Source organism: Nestor notabilis, unplaced genomic scaffold (assembly GCF_000696875.1).
Source record: "Nestor notabilis isolate BGI_N333 unplaced genomic scaffold, ASM69687v1 scaffold25890, whole genome shotgun sequence".
Classification (NCBI taxonomy): domain Eukaryota; kingdom Metazoa; phylum Chordata; class Aves; order Psittaciformes; family Psittacidae; genus Nestor; species Nestor notabilis.
In genome coordinates this window covers 16,328-33,849 of record NW_009912965.1, presented here as the reverse complement: position 1 = coordinate 33,849, position 17,522 = coordinate 16,328, and the positions used below count along the sequence as shown (strand labels likewise).

At 42.8% G+C, this 17,522-nt stretch overlaps 1 protein-coding gene across 1 annotated transcript in view; it reads left to right on the top strand.

Moving 5' to 3' along the window:
• The window catches only part of LCT (lactase), a 19,123-nt gene continuing 1,601 nt past the window's right edge, over positions 1-17,522 (top strand). The window contains exons 1-15 of the mRNA XM_010022142.1: positions 1-664; positions 2,570-2,649; positions 3,849-3,932; positions 4,903-5,005; positions 5,595-5,665; positions 5,875-6,591; positions 6,968-7,613; positions 8,780-10,339; positions 10,677-10,945; positions 11,397-11,687; positions 12,206-12,404; positions 13,083-13,285; positions 13,647-13,756; positions 15,296-15,430; positions 16,810-17,033. Of these exons, the coding sequence (XP_010020444.1) occupies positions 1-664; positions 2,570-2,649; positions 3,849-3,932; positions 4,903-5,005; positions 5,595-5,665; positions 5,875-6,591; positions 6,968-7,613; positions 8,780-10,339; positions 10,677-10,945; positions 11,397-11,687; positions 12,206-12,404; positions 13,083-13,285; positions 13,647-13,756; positions 15,296-15,430; positions 16,810-17,033 (5,356 nt within the window). The remainder of the gene's footprint in view (positions 665-2,569; positions 2,650-3,848; positions 3,933-4,902; positions 5,006-5,594; positions 5,666-5,874; positions 6,592-6,967; positions 7,614-8,779; positions 10,340-10,676; positions 10,946-11,396; positions 11,688-12,205; positions 12,405-13,082; positions 13,286-13,646; positions 13,757-15,295; positions 15,431-16,809; positions 17,034-17,522) is intronic.

The following is a 17,522-nucleotide window of genomic DNA, read 5'->3' as shown; positions in this document are numbered from 1 at the left end:
ATGGAGCTGATTTGTAAAACAGTCATCTTCTTTCTGTCAGTCTCTCTCAGCCTTGGGATAGATGGGAAATTTGCTCAGAATTTTATTGCCATTGCAGGACCTCTACCCAGTGAGTTAGTAAATAGATTGTATCTGCAGGACCACGTCCTAGCCAAGGAAGATCAGGGCCCTGCTGTGGCTGAAGCCCATGGTTACCTGTGCCAGCAAGATCTTATAGCTTCTGAGCTGCCTCAGTACTTCTCCCATCTTCGTGAGATCGGGGTGACACACTACAAAGTCTTCCTTCCGTGGGCACGCATTCTTCCCAAGGGGGATGCCAGCAAGCCAGGTGAAGCTCAAGTGCAGTGCTACCAGAAGCTGCTCGAGACTCTGGTTACTGCAGACCTCAGGGGAGTAGTAGTTCTGCATCACAAGCATGTTCCTGGTGCCGTGGCTGTGCAGGCCACAGGTTGGAAAGCCAATGCTTTTGCTGACCTTTTTGTGGAATACGCAGAGTTCAGCTTCCGTGTTTTTGGTGACCTGGTTGATGTGTGGCTCACCTTCAGTGACCTGCCAGAGGTCCTTAAAAGCCTGCCTTACGATGACCCCCAGTACCGAGCCCGGGCCCTAGGTGCAGCTCATCAAAGAGCTTACACCATCTACCATGAGAAGTATGCGCCGGCTGGTAAGGAGAATGGGGAGAGGAATTGTTTCTATGTGACCTTTTCACAAACATTTTGTGAGGGGATTAAATGGCAACTGCTATGTCCAATCTCTGTGTGAACATGCTATCAGTGCTCTCAGAATGACGTAGAAATCCTTGAGTAATGGGTTCCTTCTAATCACTTACGTTGATAATTGATTTATAATTTACTGGTAATTGCATTTTACCTGAAATTATCACGAAAGTAGTTGGGGACAATATCTATGTGTACGTGTGTGTATTTATAGTTAATCTTTTAAACATCAGGGAAGTTTTAAATAGCCTTCAGTTAATTTGAGTGGCAGAAACCAGTACTTCAAACCCACACATTATTATACTTCTATATGCTTTTTCTCAGTTTTTCACAGTTGTCCATGTGCTCTTAAGACCAGCAGATGCCCCTGATTAACTGTTCTTATAGCAAACCTTAGATGTGTTGTATAATAAATGTGGGACTGAAACTTACAAAGAAACTTTGATCCCTGCCCAGTCATCTCATTTTTAAAACCTTATTACTTACTTCAATGTCATTGAAAACTGGAATTGCAGTTGCTACCATTTCAGCTAAGAAAGGAAGATAATGCCATCAGTCAGTGGGCTATGCTATAATCTCTTATGTATGATGGGTGCAAGCTTTTTTGTTAAGGCATTATGTGTTCCCAAAGAATACGACTTTGGAGATCCAGATCTAGCTGAACAGTCAGGTCAAATTCAGCTATCAGCCTTCCCCCCAAAACATGCAAATGTATTGAGAAAATCCTCTTAAATAAAACTGATCACGGTTTAAAATGCCATTTCTCATTTAATCAAAGGTAAGTTATTTTATTTAACTTTAAAAAGCTGATTTTAAGACTTAAAGCAACATGAAACAAAATGCTTACTTTGTTGTGTAAAATGACAATTAATTTTCTGTATCAGTTACAAATTAAAATTACTCAAATCCAGCCTTACTCTATCTTTTTTTGTGTAAAATGATAAAGTCATAATAATCAAGCTATTTTGTAGATAATAAAGTATTTTTGTATATTTTTTCCTGACCACAGAGGAAAGACTGAAAGAATTCCTAAGTGTATCTCAAACCATGAAGAAACGAGGCACAGGAAGTCTCCTGTGAGATAACAATAGTGCGAGGAAGTCTGCAATGTCCTTTGTTTGACTTTCCTCATTGCAGACACTGGGATTTTAAAGCAACTGAATCTTAAATGTACCTGTGTTATACAGAGCAAGAGATTTTCATCTCTCCTATGATGGGTACCTGGGATTTTTTAAGCTGCTCTCCTCTTGGGTCTTCCTTCTTCAGGGTTGGAGTTTTTCTGTCCCAGGCAGATAACCAGTAGAGCTGTCAGAGTCATCATTTAAAATAAAAATAAATTAATTTATGTGTTTTTAATTCTTGCATTTGTCGGGAATTCTTTGCAGTACAGTTCATGCTACCTGGTGATAGCCCTAAGAAGTTGTCCAGCTTCCCTCCCACAACATGTCCCCCAAGTTCCCAGCATCTGGCACAATGGCTATAAAAAAATAACCACTGTAGAACCACCTCAAAGGCATGAAAATAAAAGATATTCCTTATAATTATGCATGGAGTGGAAGGGCACCCACGGGAGAGCTGTATTCAGATCCATCTTCATGCAAGCAACAGTGCTCAGATGAGCAGTCATGATAAGATTCAGTGATGAGACTCCCTTGAACTCTACCTTTGAATTCCTACCTTCTTCAAATCTCCATTGAAATCATAGTGGGTATCTGAAATCAGCCACCTATGGCACTGTTTGATGTTCCATGTCTTTAAAAATTTCCAACTGATTTTAAAATAACAGAAATGAGCTTAAATTTTTATATTTGTCCTTATCGTACTACCAATGGACTGCCTCTTTCTTTTTCAAGCTGGAAAGCTGTCCATTGCTTTAGGAATGGATCACGCCTTGGACAGCGCTTCATCAGAATTGGTTTCAGTTTCCCTTCAGGTAATACCTTAATAGAAATTATTTCAAAAATTATATGAGTTTTATTTGATTTAACTTGCTTTTTATGTATGGGATCAAGTGATTTGTAACAAAATTTTAGCAAGTTGACCAACTGACCAGTTTGTGAATTTTACTTATTTAATTAGCTCTCTGTTTTTAAAAATAACTTCAGCATCCTTTCTTGGCTAGTAAGCACTGATTAAGATATACGGAGACGTATTTGCTCTCATAATTGGCAATTTTAGCATTATCCATGCTTAAATGACAAGGTGTTTGCAGAAAGTGTAGCCATTGTAAGTTTCTTTGCAAGTCTACTTAATGCACCACCAAAGGAATAAATACTTTATTTTAAATAACTGCTATTTTAAAAATCTGTGTATTATGTTAAAACACAGCCTGAGCTGTGCTGAAAGTGATCTAGTTGCGTGGGGATGGCACATAATCTCTACAATGACGGTGACATCCTTTCTGTAAAAACCAAACTCTTCTTGTAGTTGTCTTCACCTGGAGGATGTTGATGTAGGAGAAAGTGAACAAATGACAGTGCGGGATTTTTGCTTTTATTCACAATCCTTCAAAATTTAGTAACAGGGTAAGCGATGTTGTAGGCATGCCATTTCAAGGATACAAGCAGGGTGTGGTTTGCAGGGAGAGGAAAGACGTATTAGATGAGCTGACTGCACTAGAAGAAAACCTTGGACTGAAAAATAAACTGAAAGCTTATCAGTTTGGTTGTTTTTTTTCCAACTTAATCAGCTGGTACAATCTGTTCCCCTGAACTTGACTGCTAGTGGGATAACATTTGGAATGATTAAACATTTCTGAAGTGGACTTTCTCCAAGGGATTATTGATAAGGCCTGTCTGAATCACATACTTGCAAAGGTTTCTGTGTCTGATTAATCATAGACACTCTTACTAATAAAAAAATCAACTGTAAATTATTAATATTAAATTCATAAAATGCTCCCAGAATTTCATGTAGCTGTTTAAATTTTACTTTGTTTAGGAGAGATACAGAATGCATCTTCCCATACAGTATCCAGTTTGTACTCGTCATATTGTTCAGAGCTTCTATATGTCTTCTTTCTTCAGCGACGTAGCTTTATCAGACATTTCACAATTTTATGTATTTTTAATGTAATACCTCCAAAAAATACATTTTATTCCAGGATGATTCTTTTCCTTTTCTTGTTTCCAGGGTTCAATAGACTTTCTATCTCTCAGCCTTCAGTACAGTTGTGGAAACAAAACAGATTTCTACAAGAAATTGAATGAATTCCAGGTAACATTATGCATGGTGTTGAATTATAGCAGCAGATGACCATAAATATAAGGGGGATTTCATGTTTCTTGATGCATATCTAAACAGTTCCAATTTGCTGCAAGAGGTCAGACAACAGCTACGCTAGAAAACGCTTCATAGTGTTCTCTTGCTTCTCTGTTGTTATTCTGACTTAAAAACAGGGTGTTCAACAGTGCTGGAAAGGATCACCTTGGTCAGTGCTCCTTTATTGATGCATTAACGACTAGAATGGCATCATTCTTTTGTCCAGGTCTGAAAAACCTCTCTCACAACCTAAGTGTTTTACGAGCTGTTTGGCTAATACCTGTGCACTAAGACACTATTTTATGCTAGCGTGGGTTCTGCAATGGTACTGCGAAACTTCAGAACTCCTGCTCAGTAAGGGCAGTGCTAGAAATGTTCATGAAGATGAGTTTGCGAAAGGATTAAATCACAGCAACAATATCAGTTGTAGGCTAGAACCTAATATTGAACCTGTGGTAGTTTAATGAATGAACTGCATTCTTAAAATCCTTAAGACCAGAGTCATCCAGCAACTGAGCAGCAGAATGAGGAGCTACCCATGTGATTCATTCTCTTTAGGGTCCCAGCATGCAACGGTTACTCAAAAACCTGGAGTGGGCTGTTTATGGCAACAGATTCTTACTAAGTAAGCTTCCAGAAAGGGACATAGTTCCTTGTGCCTTTTCAATGACAGATTGAACACTGAAGGTTTTTGGGGTATATGCTTTGATTCGCATTAGGGTTTTTTTTGAATCAGAGAAAAATAGTAGGTGGTATTTAATTACTCTCTTGATTTATGAATTTAACTTCAAAGAACTTTATTACCAATTGTCAGTCTTCTAAATATTTCCTATTCTGTGTTAAAAGCAACAAATGCCAAAAAGCATGCTTTTACTAACTGGCCAATGCTTCTTTTCAGACATGTCTCTATCTTCTGTTTTTGCAGAATGCCTGGACGGACACAGACATCTTGATTTTTAGTCTAAAGCTCCTTGACTGTGGTTCCATGGAAGAGAATCCTTTCACATCAGTAGCTGCCATTGTCACAGGTGAGTATTTTGAGGAGGAGAGGTTTTTAGCTAAGCTCTGCATGGCAAATTATAGAGGAAATTAAAAATTGTTCAGCCCAGGCCACTGCTGTTAGATGAAATAACTCTGGTTTCTTTTATAGCCTTCTTGGAAAATTAAGGGTGGATGGTGAGTATTGAGGCAGGGGAAGCTGGAAGTCCCCAGAGCTCTTCATCATTTTCATCAGCCTCAGATTGTGCCAGAAGAAGTTTATATTGGATATTAGGAAAAAATTCTTCCCAGAAAGGGTTGTCAAGTGCTGGAACAGGCTGCCCAGGGAAGTGGTGGAGTCACTATCCCTGGGGGTATTTAAATGGTGTGTAGATCATGGTTTAGGGACATAGTTTAGTGGTGGACTTTGCAGTGCTAGGTTAGCAGTGGGACTCTTTTTTTAACATGAAATTGTAAATATCTAATAAAAACCCAACATACTTGATCTGAGAAACATAGCTATTAGTTATGAAAAGCACCTTGTTTCTAAAGGTGTAATTGTATGTGCTAGTAGTGTCATGCAGTCCGTGGCATCTATGTTGTGACTAAGTCCATCACTTACCATTTGGTTTTTTTCAGCTGGTAATGAAGAAAAGACACGTATGATTGGGTATGATGTTACTGAGTTCTTGAACTTCTCGTCATCTCGTGTTTTAAGGTACAGCTTTTGTCCCTTAAATCTGATACTATAATAAAATAGTGTCCTCTAGAAATGTGTGTGCGGGCAGATGCAACATAGTTTTAGTGGTAAAGACTGCTGCTTGTTTCTGAAAGGACCGGAAATAAATGCCTTTCTGCTGAGACCAGTCTCTTGCTGTTACCTGCAATGTAATCCTTTTCCACTCTCTCATCCTTGGAGGTTTTAACTTCTCTTTGTTTTGTTTCCAGCAAAACAAATCCTCTACAGAAGAACACAGGTGCTGCTCTTGCCCCTCGCTCCTCCTATGAGACAGTTTGGGAAATGTTTGCTAAGCAGTCTGAATTGGAGAGGGATTCTTTTCTGCAAGACGTTTTCCCAAGTGGTTTCCTCTGGGGCGCATCCTCAGGTGCCTTTAACATTGAAGGAGCTTGGGCAGAGGATGGGAAAGGAGAGAGCATCTGGGATCAGTTTGGGCACACAGGTCATGTCTACATGAACCAAACAGCAGATGTGGCATGTGACAGCTACTATAAAACCAGCTATGACATTTATCTACTTAGGGGTCTTCATCCCCAAATGTACAAGTTTTCTGTATCCTGGCCTAGAATTTTTCCTGCTGGTACCAACGAGACCATCAACTCCAAGGGTGTTGATTATTACAGCGAATTAATTAACAGGTTGCTGGACACTAACATTGAGCCCATGGTGACTCTCTTCCACTGGGACCTCCCACAAGCTCTTCAGGTTCTTGGTGGCTGGCAGAATGACAGTATCATAGATGCTTTTGTAAACTATGCAGACTTCTGCTTTTCCACTTTTGGGGATCGGGTCAAGTTCTGGATTACTTTCCATGAGCCGTGGGTTATCAGCTATGCTGGCTATGGCACCGGGGAGCACCCTCCAAGAATCACTGACCCAGGAGTAGCATCTTTCAAGGTAGGGACACAGGAATAACTAGGATGCTGCAGCTGCCATTGTCGTGTTGTTTTCCTCTAATGGTTCTGTCCTTTAATTATGTTTAAGCCTAATGTGGCCTCTGAGACGACTACTTGCTTGTTGGTTTTATGATGCTTGCAAAAAATTGTTTAGTTATGCTAGATGGCTTTCTTTTATTTTTCTATTCAGAAAGCTGGTGTGGATGGATAGTCAGATTCTTCCGCTATTCCAAATCCACTGCACTCTGGCTATGATTATTTGTTTTGTGAAGGTTTTTTCTTTTGAATGGAGATGACGTTATGTGGCAATAATCAGAATACTTGAGAGTCCTTGTGCAAAGCAGTGTGACACATATTCCTCTGTGTTCTTCCCCCAGGTGGCTCACACAATTCTCAAGGCTCATGCCAAGGTCTGGCACCTGTACAATGACAAATACCGTTCTCAGCAACTGGGACAGGTAGGGCTGGTGCTGAATTCAGATTGGGCTGAACCCAAGACTCCAACCAACTCTGAGGACGTGAGGGCATCTGAGAGGTACCTGCAGTTCATGCTTGGCTGGTTTGCTCACCCTATATTTGTTAATGGTGATTACCCAGATATCCTGAAGGCTCAGATCCAGGAAGTAAACCAGCAGTGTTCCACAGCAGTTGCACAGCTGCCTTTGTTTACAGAAGAGGAGAAGTCCTGGGTGAAAGGGACTGCAGATTTTTTGGGTCTTTCCCATTACACTTCCCACCTGGTCAGTGCTGTGAGTAATGGGACCTGCACACCAGACTACAAGAACGTCGGGAACTTCTCCTTGCATGTAGATCCTTCTTGGCCACAGACTGCCTCTTCTTGGATCCATGTGGTCCCTTGGGGATTAAGAAGGCTGCTGAATTTTGTGTCCCAGGAATATACGGGGGCAAAGATCCCAATTTACATAGCAGGAAATGGTATGCCAACAGAAGATGCAGGGGATCTTATTAATGACACTCTGAGAGTGGATTATTTCCACCGGTACATCAATGAGGCTTTAAAAGGTATGGAGAAATCTTGTATATATGTATGTGTATATATATATATATATATAAAATGTCAACTAGTTATTCTATTCCTTCCATGATGGTTAACTTTAAAACATCACCACTTGCACAGTGATATGAGGTCAACTGCCTATTGTACGTAGTGGGACCTCATATACTTCAGCCTATCTGGTATCCAGATACGGAACTCTCTGTTCTGTTAGTTATGGGAATAGGTTTTTCATATATATGGGTTAAGGTAGCCTGGATCCTAAAATCGGTCTCTCTGTGAGAACAGTGTTTATACTTCAGCTCCCCTGAAAATACTTTTCCAGCAGGCAGGATCTCACCTTTGGAGACCTTGTAGATCAGGACTGTCTTTACTGATTAGGCAGATCTAACTGACAGCATCCTGTACCATTTCAGGTTAGATTTTTTAGGGAGATATAAATATCTATCTCAGTCAGTTTGAGCAAGGTATCATTGTATCATTGCAAACTGTGTATCAATTGATGTAAAAATAGTATTAGTGACTGAAGTTCTGGACAGGTATAGAGATTTGAGATTTCAAATAGAGATGTGACTGATGATACTCTCTTGAGATACACAAACCGATACTGATGGGAAAACTTTATTAAATACGCTGTATCAAACAGGTTGGTGATCAGTGTAGAGCATTTGATCTTCTTGATCTAGTCCTGGACACGCTGATAAAAGTGTTAAAAGAAAACACAGTTTAGCATTGTTGTTATGCATCAGAGGAAGTAAAGAAGATGGACTGCATATGGGAAGTGAACTTTTCTAGATTGAGAGAGATTCAGTGCTTTTATAGAGGCAGTGTGAGGCTGGATTTGCCTCTGCAATTAGGTGGGTGGTGCTGCTAAAAGAAACTCTTCTGTGCCCAAGGAAGAGAGACAGGCACTAAATACACGTAATGTTTCAGTTTAACTATGGTGTTAAATGTAAAAGTGCACCATATAGCTAAATTGACGAAATGCGCTTGAAAACAAGAACAGGGGGAAAGAGATACCAGTGGCAGAAGTTTGTTGGGGTTTTTTGCCTAAAAGACCATTCACAGATGTTTGGTTTAACAGTTACCCTCAGTTGTGGTGCTTATGTTGTGCTGTGCTGTATGCAGAAGATGCTCAGCTGAATAACAGTGTCTTGAACTGTTTCTATGACAGCAATAAAACTAGATGGAGTTGATGTTCGGTCATATGTGGCTCGATCCCTCATCGATGGCTTTGAAGGCCCAGTGGGGTACAGCCTAAAATTTGGGCTGCATCATGTGGATTTTGAAGACAGCAACAGACCACGGACTCCCAAGGCATCTGCTTATTTCTATTCTAGTATTATTGAAAAAAATGGTTTCCCACCCGAAGTCTTGGACAGATTTACTACACCAGCAGTGTTTGACCTACCTGTGCCATCAAAGTTGCCAAATTTACCAGCATCAGAAGTTCCCTCCAAGGCAAAGGTGGTCTGGCAGAAGTTTTCATCTCAAACAGACTTTGAAAGGGACACATACTTTTATGGGACATTCCCAAAGGACTTTTCATGGGGTGTGTCTTCTTCTGCCTACCAGATAGAGGGAGGTTGGGATGCTGATGGCAAAGGACCCAGCATCTGGGATAATTTCACCCATGTCCCAGGGAATATAAATAATAATGATACTGGAGACATAGCTTGTGATAGCTACAACAAGGTGGAAGAAGATATCTACCTGCTGAGAGCCTTAGGGGTAAAGAACTATCGTTTCTCCCTGTCCTGGTCTCGAATTTTCCCCAGCGGAAGGAACCACTCAATAAATAGCCATGGAGTTGACTACTATAACCGTCTTATTGATGGACTGGTTGCAAACAACATCACTCCAATCGTCACTCTCTACCACTGGGACCTTCCACAAGCTCTCCAGGACACTGGTGGCTGGGAGAACAGCACGCTGATTGACCTGTTTGATAGTTTCGCAGACTTCTGTTTCCAGACCTTTGGGGACAGGGTGAAGTTCTGGATTACGCTTAATGAACCCCAGGTCATTGCCTGGGTTGGCTACGGCCTTGGGACATTTCCACCCAACATCAATGACCCTGGCGATGCTCCCTACAGGGTTGCCCACATCTTACTGAAAGCTCATGCCAGGGTCTACCACACATACGATGACAAATACAGAGCAAGTCAGGGAGGGGTCGTTACTTTGTGTCCCAACATTGACTGGGCTGAGCCGAAGACACCAAGCAACCCCAGGGACATAGAAGCTGCAGACAGGTACCTGCAGTTTCTGGTGGGGTGGTTTACACACCCGATTTTCAAAAATGGTGACTACCCCGAGGTCATGAAGTGGAAAGTTGGGAACAGGAGTGAGCTCCAGAACCTGCCATCATCTCGTCTGCCGGTTTTCACAGCAGAGGAGCGTGAATACATCAGGGGCACGGCAGATGTGTTCTGCTTCAACACCTATACCTCCAAATTTGTAACCCATGCAACGACCCAGTTGAGGCCCTTCTCTTATGAGTATGACCAGGAAGTCTTAACAAGTGTTGACAGCTCCTGGCCTTCCTCCGCTATTTCTGACCAGCGGGCTGTGGCCTGGGGGCTGAGGAGGCTACTGAACTGGATCAAAGAAGAATATGGAAATCCCCCAATATATATAATTGAGAATGGGGTGGGGATAAAGACCAAATCAGATGTTGATGACAATACAAGGATATTTTACTACAAAACATACATTGATGAAACTTTAAAAGGTATCTGTGTTTGCGTTTGTTCTGTTGGGGTTGTGTGTCTCCTCTCTAGATTTCTGCTTACTTCATTCCTCTGAAGAGGAGTTTTCAAAAGTGGTTGATACCAGTCTTTGAATATTCTGAACATAATATAAACATACTGTTTCTTTTTCTGATCTCCTTTGCATGGCCATTTGTATTTTGTATCCTCCAACTATGAAGAGTCTCTTAATGATCTTAGTTGATGAGTGCCAGCTTTGTGAAGCTAGAAGCATGTATATCCTTGCATGTGAATTCCATGTAGTTCGTTTCATGTGTGATTATACCACTGGCGCTCTTCCATTTGTTTCTGATCTTTCAGCTTGCAAGTTGGATAATGTTAATCTGAGAGGATATAACGCTTGGTCTTTTATGGATACCTTTGAATGGTTGAATGGTTATGATCCAAGATTTGGATTGCACCAGGTTGATTTTGACAATCCCAGCAGGCCAAGAACCCCAAAGCGCTCTGCTGTGTACTATGCAGAAATCATCCGCAATAATGGCATCCCATTGCCAAAAGAAGATGAATTTTTATATGGAGAGTTTCCAAAGAACTTTTGGTGGGGTGTAGCAACTTCAGCATATCAGGTGAGGAAATGGAGATGGATTCTTAAACTCTCTGTGGACAGTTAATTCATTTTGTATGAGACACCTTCAGCTTTTTTAGCACAAAGTTTTACTATAATTGAGGGTTAGCGTAGCAACTGCTGTAAAAGGGAGGAACTTGGAGATGCTTAAGAGCGTAGTTATACCACAGGAATTAAAGTAGCAGCATGGGCTTCACAAGAGGCAGCCAACATGGAGCAGCAGGTGAACTGAAACAATGCCTGGTCTGTGACATTGTACTTTGCCAATATGCTTTGCCTCGAGGCCCAAGAGGTCTTACTAGTTTGGTACAGCAAAATCATTGCTATTTCTAGTCTTAAGATGATAAGTCAAAATATTGTTTGGTGCCACAAAGACTAACAGGTGAATTCTTTGCTAGGCCAAGACCTAAATTTGGAGTTTACTAACAATATTCCCCCATCTTCAATTACAGATTGAGGGAGCATGGAGAGAAGATGGGAAAGGACTAAGCATTTGGGATCAGTTTTCTCACACTCCCTTGAAAATCAGCAATGGTGACACTGGAGATGTAGCTTGTGACAGCTACCACAAAATTGAGGAAGATGTGGAAATGCTGAAAAGCCTCAAGGTGTCTCACTACCGCTTTTCAATCTCCTGGGCCCGCGTTCTCCCAGATGGGACCACCAGATACGTCAATGAAATGGGACTGAACTACTATGAAAGGCTGATCGATGCTCTTCTGGCAGCTAACATTATTCCTCAGGTAACTGAAAATGGTAACTTTCAAGTAACTAAAAGATCGCAGAACCCAAGTCTGATGCTCTGAGCACACGCGTGTGTTTCCATCCACCCCTCAGCTACTGCCTGAGCCAACCTGTGCCTTCATGGCAGTGCTCTAGACTGGTCCAACGGATGTACCAGATCACACAGGTGTTCTACTGGATTGTATTTCACTAGAGACTTGGTGCAGGCACAGCAGTTCTTCACTGACAACTTCTTGTGATCACAACGCTGTGGTGGGTTTTGATAAAAGCTTCATCTTCACCATCAGGCAGTCCTTAGAGTTCAAGTAATTTCCCCACGTCCTCAAGAAACTGAATCACTGGCATGAAGGTATTTTGAGTGCACAAGTGATCACTGCAAACTTAAACGCCGTTAGGAACTGGTAGCTGCAGATCAAAGCACAGTTTATTTATGTTCATACGAGGCTGGATTACTGTCCTTATTTCAGAAAGTAAGAGTGACTGGTGGAGTCCTTTCTCTTGCTGTCTTTCCCTTCAGGTAACTATCTACCATTGGGACCTCCCACAGGCACTGCAGAATGTTGGTGGGTGGGAGAACGATACCATAGTTCAGAGGTTTAAGGAATATGCTGAGCTCCTTTTCCAGAGACTGGGAGATAAAGTGAAATTTTGGATAACCTTCAATGAACCCTACAACACTGCATATTTTGGCTATGGTGTTGGCACAGCTGCTCCAGGTAAGACCATTGGGTATAACCTCAGAGCCTTCACACCACTGTAGGCGCAACTGTTTTATGCTGCAGCAGAGTAGATGCTAGGGACTTGCAAAGGCAGAGCAAGGACAGTGTGGTAGGGGGATACATGGGTCTGCTGTGGTGTGGTGAAGAGGTCCTGCTTTCAGTTTGCCTGTGACCTCCTAGACCCATCTTCCTTCCACTCTTCAAATCCAGCGCTCCTCTGCAACATCCAGATTACACTTGCTGCCTGGAGCAGGCCCATTTCCAGACCAGCCCCAGGGACTGTGGACAAGTGTTAGGGCTGGAGGAGAGCCAAGCTCGGCTGTAGGGTAGAAAGAAGGGGAGGAATGGGAGCTGGCCTGAACACACAGCTGTCTGCTCTCCATACTGGCAGCAGCAGCGTGTTGCTGGGGCTGGCAGCCCTGCATGGGCAGAGAGCTGAACTAGCCCATGTCCCACTGCAGGGGGAGGAAGGAGCAATGCGGGGTCCTGTGCAACCTGCCCACTGCAGCAGCACCTTCAGCCCTGGGCTGGGCCCAAGTGCACCAGGGGCTGCATGTTTACTCATTTACTAGTGGGCAGTTCTGGTTGCCCTGGGTGTTGTGTTGACCTGGGAAGCAGCTGATGAGAAAGCTGGTAACTACTGCTCCATCACCTGTGCTGTCACCTTCTCTGCAGGCATCTCCATTCGTCCAGGGCGGGCTCCCTATGTGGTGGGGCACAATTTAATAAAGGCCCATGCAGAAGTCTGGCACCTCTACAATGAGACCTACCGGGCAAAGCAAGGAGGTTTAATCTCTATCACCATCAACTCTGACTGGGCGGAACCAAGGAACCCACACAACCAGGAGGACATCAGTGCTGCCAGACGATACTTGCAGGTACAGAAACACCTGGTCACAGCTCTTCCTGCTGCCCTGCGTTTGTTCATGGTGGCACTCCATCTCTGGGTGCTGGAGATGAAATACCCAGAACCCAGGGTAGCATCTCACTGGAAGAAAAGAATGAGCCAAAGCCATCACTGCATGTATCATCCTCTTCTGGTGGCCAATCAAGTTGCAACAGAAATGAGACAAAATATTGTTGCAGTGGCAAAAGCTTATTAAATTTACTGCCATTGAATGGACATCCCTGGGTATCTCCATGTGCCTGTTCATTATAAATGCAGGTACATAAAAGAGAAATGGTGAAGCCCCTTGTTTTGATATGTAATTTATCCTTCTCCCTTATTTCCTGGCTTAGTTTTTTTTAGGTTGGTTTGCTCATCCCATTTTCAAAACTGGTGATTATAATGAAGAGATGAAAACAAGGATTCAGGAACGCAGTCTGGCTCAGGGTCTGAACCAGTCCCGGTAAGAGCCCAGGCACACATCTGCTTCTGTTTCACCCACTGTGCTAAAACCTGCTTTACTGGTAGATGGGCTGAATTTCAATGATTCTATTGCCATGTTACTGTAACTATCTTATTGTATCCTCACATTAAAACTCTAGTGTACATTCTGCCTATTCCCTGTCTTCACCTCCCTTACAAACCAAATTTACTAATATAACATCTCTCTGGGGCAGTAAGTTGGCAGCTCAAAGTAATGTAGGAAATACTCTGCATTTGACATGGTGCTTTACCTGATGATCATGGTAAATGTGTTTTAACTTTTCTTAAAACTATGATGTTCTGAATTTGAGCACTGAGATCTCATTGGTACCTCTGAATTGTTTCTTGTTTTGCAGTCCCATTAATTACTCTTAACTTTATTGTGGCAGCAGTGCTCCATCATGAATGTTTTTCCTTTTCTCTCCCTTTCTAGGCACACATAAGGAAAGTACATTTTTTTTCTCTCTAATAGCAATTTAATGGGGTATATTAGATCTGGGGCTATTCCTGATCACTCCTCTGTGCAAATGGGAATGACCACTTGTTTTGAAATGAGGGAAATAAATAGTAGAAGAGTCAGTGTGTGCTCTGCAGCACAGGCAGGTATCTTCGAGATCCGAGTTACGCTTTTGTATGTGCCTAACCCACTTGCATTCTTAGGCACTTTTTTGGACAAGCTATTTATTCTCTGGCAGTTGCTGCCATTAATAAGAGAGCAAAGTCACGTGTGTTGATTTATGAGGTAACGTGCTCAAGCATCTCAATCTTCAAGAAGAACCGTGCTACCTCCGCTTGTGCGTGTGGTGCTGGTACCAGGTATACCAGAATTACACAAGGGGTGTGGATCTCTGAGAGAAAGCTCACAAGTTTTGTTTCCTGTGTAGAAGCCAGAGTTTATGAGACAACACTGTATTAGCCTCTGCTGTAACCTACCAAGTCCTACTACTGCCACACAGAGAAGAGCTTCTCTTGTAGCAGATGCCTGTTCCCCTGCTGCTGTGAAGAGCAGAGGTGGCTGGCTGTATCTTCAGTATATGCAAGCAGGAGTAGTGTTTTGAGGGGCTTATGACAGCTGCCTTGAGCAGGGACAGGACCCCCAGATGTCACTGGCTGCTAGCAGGCACCATTTCATGCTTCCTTCTGTCAGAGCTAGTTGTGCTTTTGCAGGAGAGTGGGCTTGAGACTGGTTACTTGTGAACACTGTAGCTCTGGGTCTCCATAGGGGTTTGGTGAGCACGTGACAAAATGATTATCACCATTTCCTCCCACCAAACTCCTTACTGGGCAGGATGATGGTCAAACCTCTTGTGTGACCATGAGCAGGACTTCTAACCACCAGGTGTCTCTTTTTTGGTTAGAGAAAAGTCTGTTCTCCTGAAGAACACTAGAGCAGGCAGCATGAACTGCATAGTCTAGCAAAAGCTGAGTTTATAAAACAGCACTGGGAAGGGGTAGAAGCAAAAGAAGGGGAAGACATCCATTTTGAGGGGTTTATGCTTTTCTCTGTTTTCTATTGCAGGCTTCCAGAATTTACTGAAAGTGAAAAGCAAAGAATTAAAGGCACATATGACTACTTTGGCCTGAATCATTATACTACGGTATTAACATACAACATGAACTATGCTACTGGTGTTCTCTCATATGACTCTGACAGGTAAGAGATGAATGGAAATTATTGGTCAAGAAAAATATGCACACCTGGAGCCTGGGCCAACTGAGCAGTGTAAACAATTAGCACATAATGCTGTGAGACAGGTATTTTAACCAATACTAACAAAAACATCCCCAAACAGTACTTCTGGTATTGTTATTTTCACAAAAGGCCAGCAACAGCCCATCTTACAGACCTGATGATAAATATGAACTTGGACTTGGGGGTGTTGGTTGATGAGAAACTGAACATGAGCCAGCTTTGGTGTGCGCTTGCAGCCCAGAAACCAACTGTATCCTGGGCTGCATCAAAAGAAGCGTGACCAGCAGGTTGAAGGAGGTGATCCTGCCCCTCTGCTCTGCTCTTGTGAGGCCTCACTTGGAGTATTGTGTACAGTTCTGGTGTCCTCAACATAAAAAGGACATGGAGCTGTTGGAGCAAGTCCAGAGGAGGGCCACGAGGATGATAAGAGGACTGGAGCACCTCTCTTATGAAGACAGGCTGAGAAAGTTGGGGCTGTTCAGCCTGGAGCAGCTACGTGGAGACCTCATAGCAGCCTTCCAGTATCTGAAGGGGGCCTACAGGGATGCTGGGGAGGGACTCTTCATTAGGGACTGCAGTGGTAGGACAAGGGGTAATGGCTTTAAACTTAAACAGGGGAACCATATTTATCATATTTCCTGCCCCCAATCTGCAGTTTGATTATCTTGGGTTATTGATACTGCTCCATTTGCTGTTAAACAGTTGTTAATTCCCTCACCACAGCAGATAAATGTAAGTTCAAAGCCTAAATGGCTAAGTCACTTCATAGTTAAAGTGTTCATATATGTAAGTCAAGATATTTATTAAGGTACCAGTTTCTTTCCCCAGATTAAAAAGGTAAACAAGAGGAGCTCACTACTTTTTCCCATGAGCACTGAGGTAATGGTGGGACAACATAAGCTGTTTTCTGAAACCTTTCCATAGAGGATAAATGAAATAATTATAACTTCCCTTTGCTGCTTCATCCCTGCTCCTGTGGTTTAGCCCATAGTAGGACACTGGGCTCAGTCTTGCATTCCTGTACGTAGCTGTAAATGTCAATTTTGTATGCTCAAAAACTGCATTATACACACTACAAAGATCTGGAGCTAACATCACATCCTCAGCCATTGTTGATTTAAGCAGAATACAATTGTAAAGCAATGTATCAAAGTGTTGTCTAGAGGCTTGGGAGCTCCAGCACCACCCTCACCTGCTGTGCTTTCACCTGCTTGCCACAGTGTCCCCTCTGGTCCAGCGTTCTACAGAGCTGTGTGTTTCTCAGCGCTGCAGCAAAGAGGTGCCAGGCGCAGTGGCAGGCACTTGGGACTGGCCCCTTGATCAGCATGTCCTCCTTGCAGGGGTGTAGCTTCAGTAACAGACCGCACCTGGCTGAACTCGGGTTCCTTCTGGCTGAAGGTGGCACCCTTTGGTTTCCGAAAGCTCCTGAGATGGATAAAGGAAGAGTACAACAACCCTCCCATTTATGTGACTGAAAATGGGATCTCTGAAAGGGGAGCCGCAGAGTTCAATGACACTTGGCGAACACATTATTATCGGAGCTACATTAACGAAGCACTGAAAGGTGAGAATGACTATTTAAATGTGATCATCCAAATCTCTAGAGAGCAGCAGTATCTTGCCACAAGACTGATGTGTATAGAGCAAGTTGTGAAGAGCTGAAAGACCACTGCTATCACACTTGCAAGTTACACACTCACATGGGTTTACACTGTATCTGCTTCTAAGGTCCTTTGGGTTTACCAGCAACTGTCATGGACAGCCAGGACATTGCAGGGAAAGGTGGTCTGAGGGAAAAACAAACCCTGGGTTCAGAAGGGTAACTGCAGCTTCTTCGTACAGCTGCATCTGGCAAGAGAAGGTACTACTACTACTTGAGGAATACCTATTTTGACTTCTAGCTTGACTTCTGCTGTCTAGAAACTGCATCTTTTAAAAAAACAGAAAAAAAACCACCCCAAAACCCAAACTGGTTTCAGTTACAGCACTGATCATGTACCACTGGAAAAAAGGGGTTTTCAGTTTGCTTTTCTAACAGCCTGGGCGCTACCAC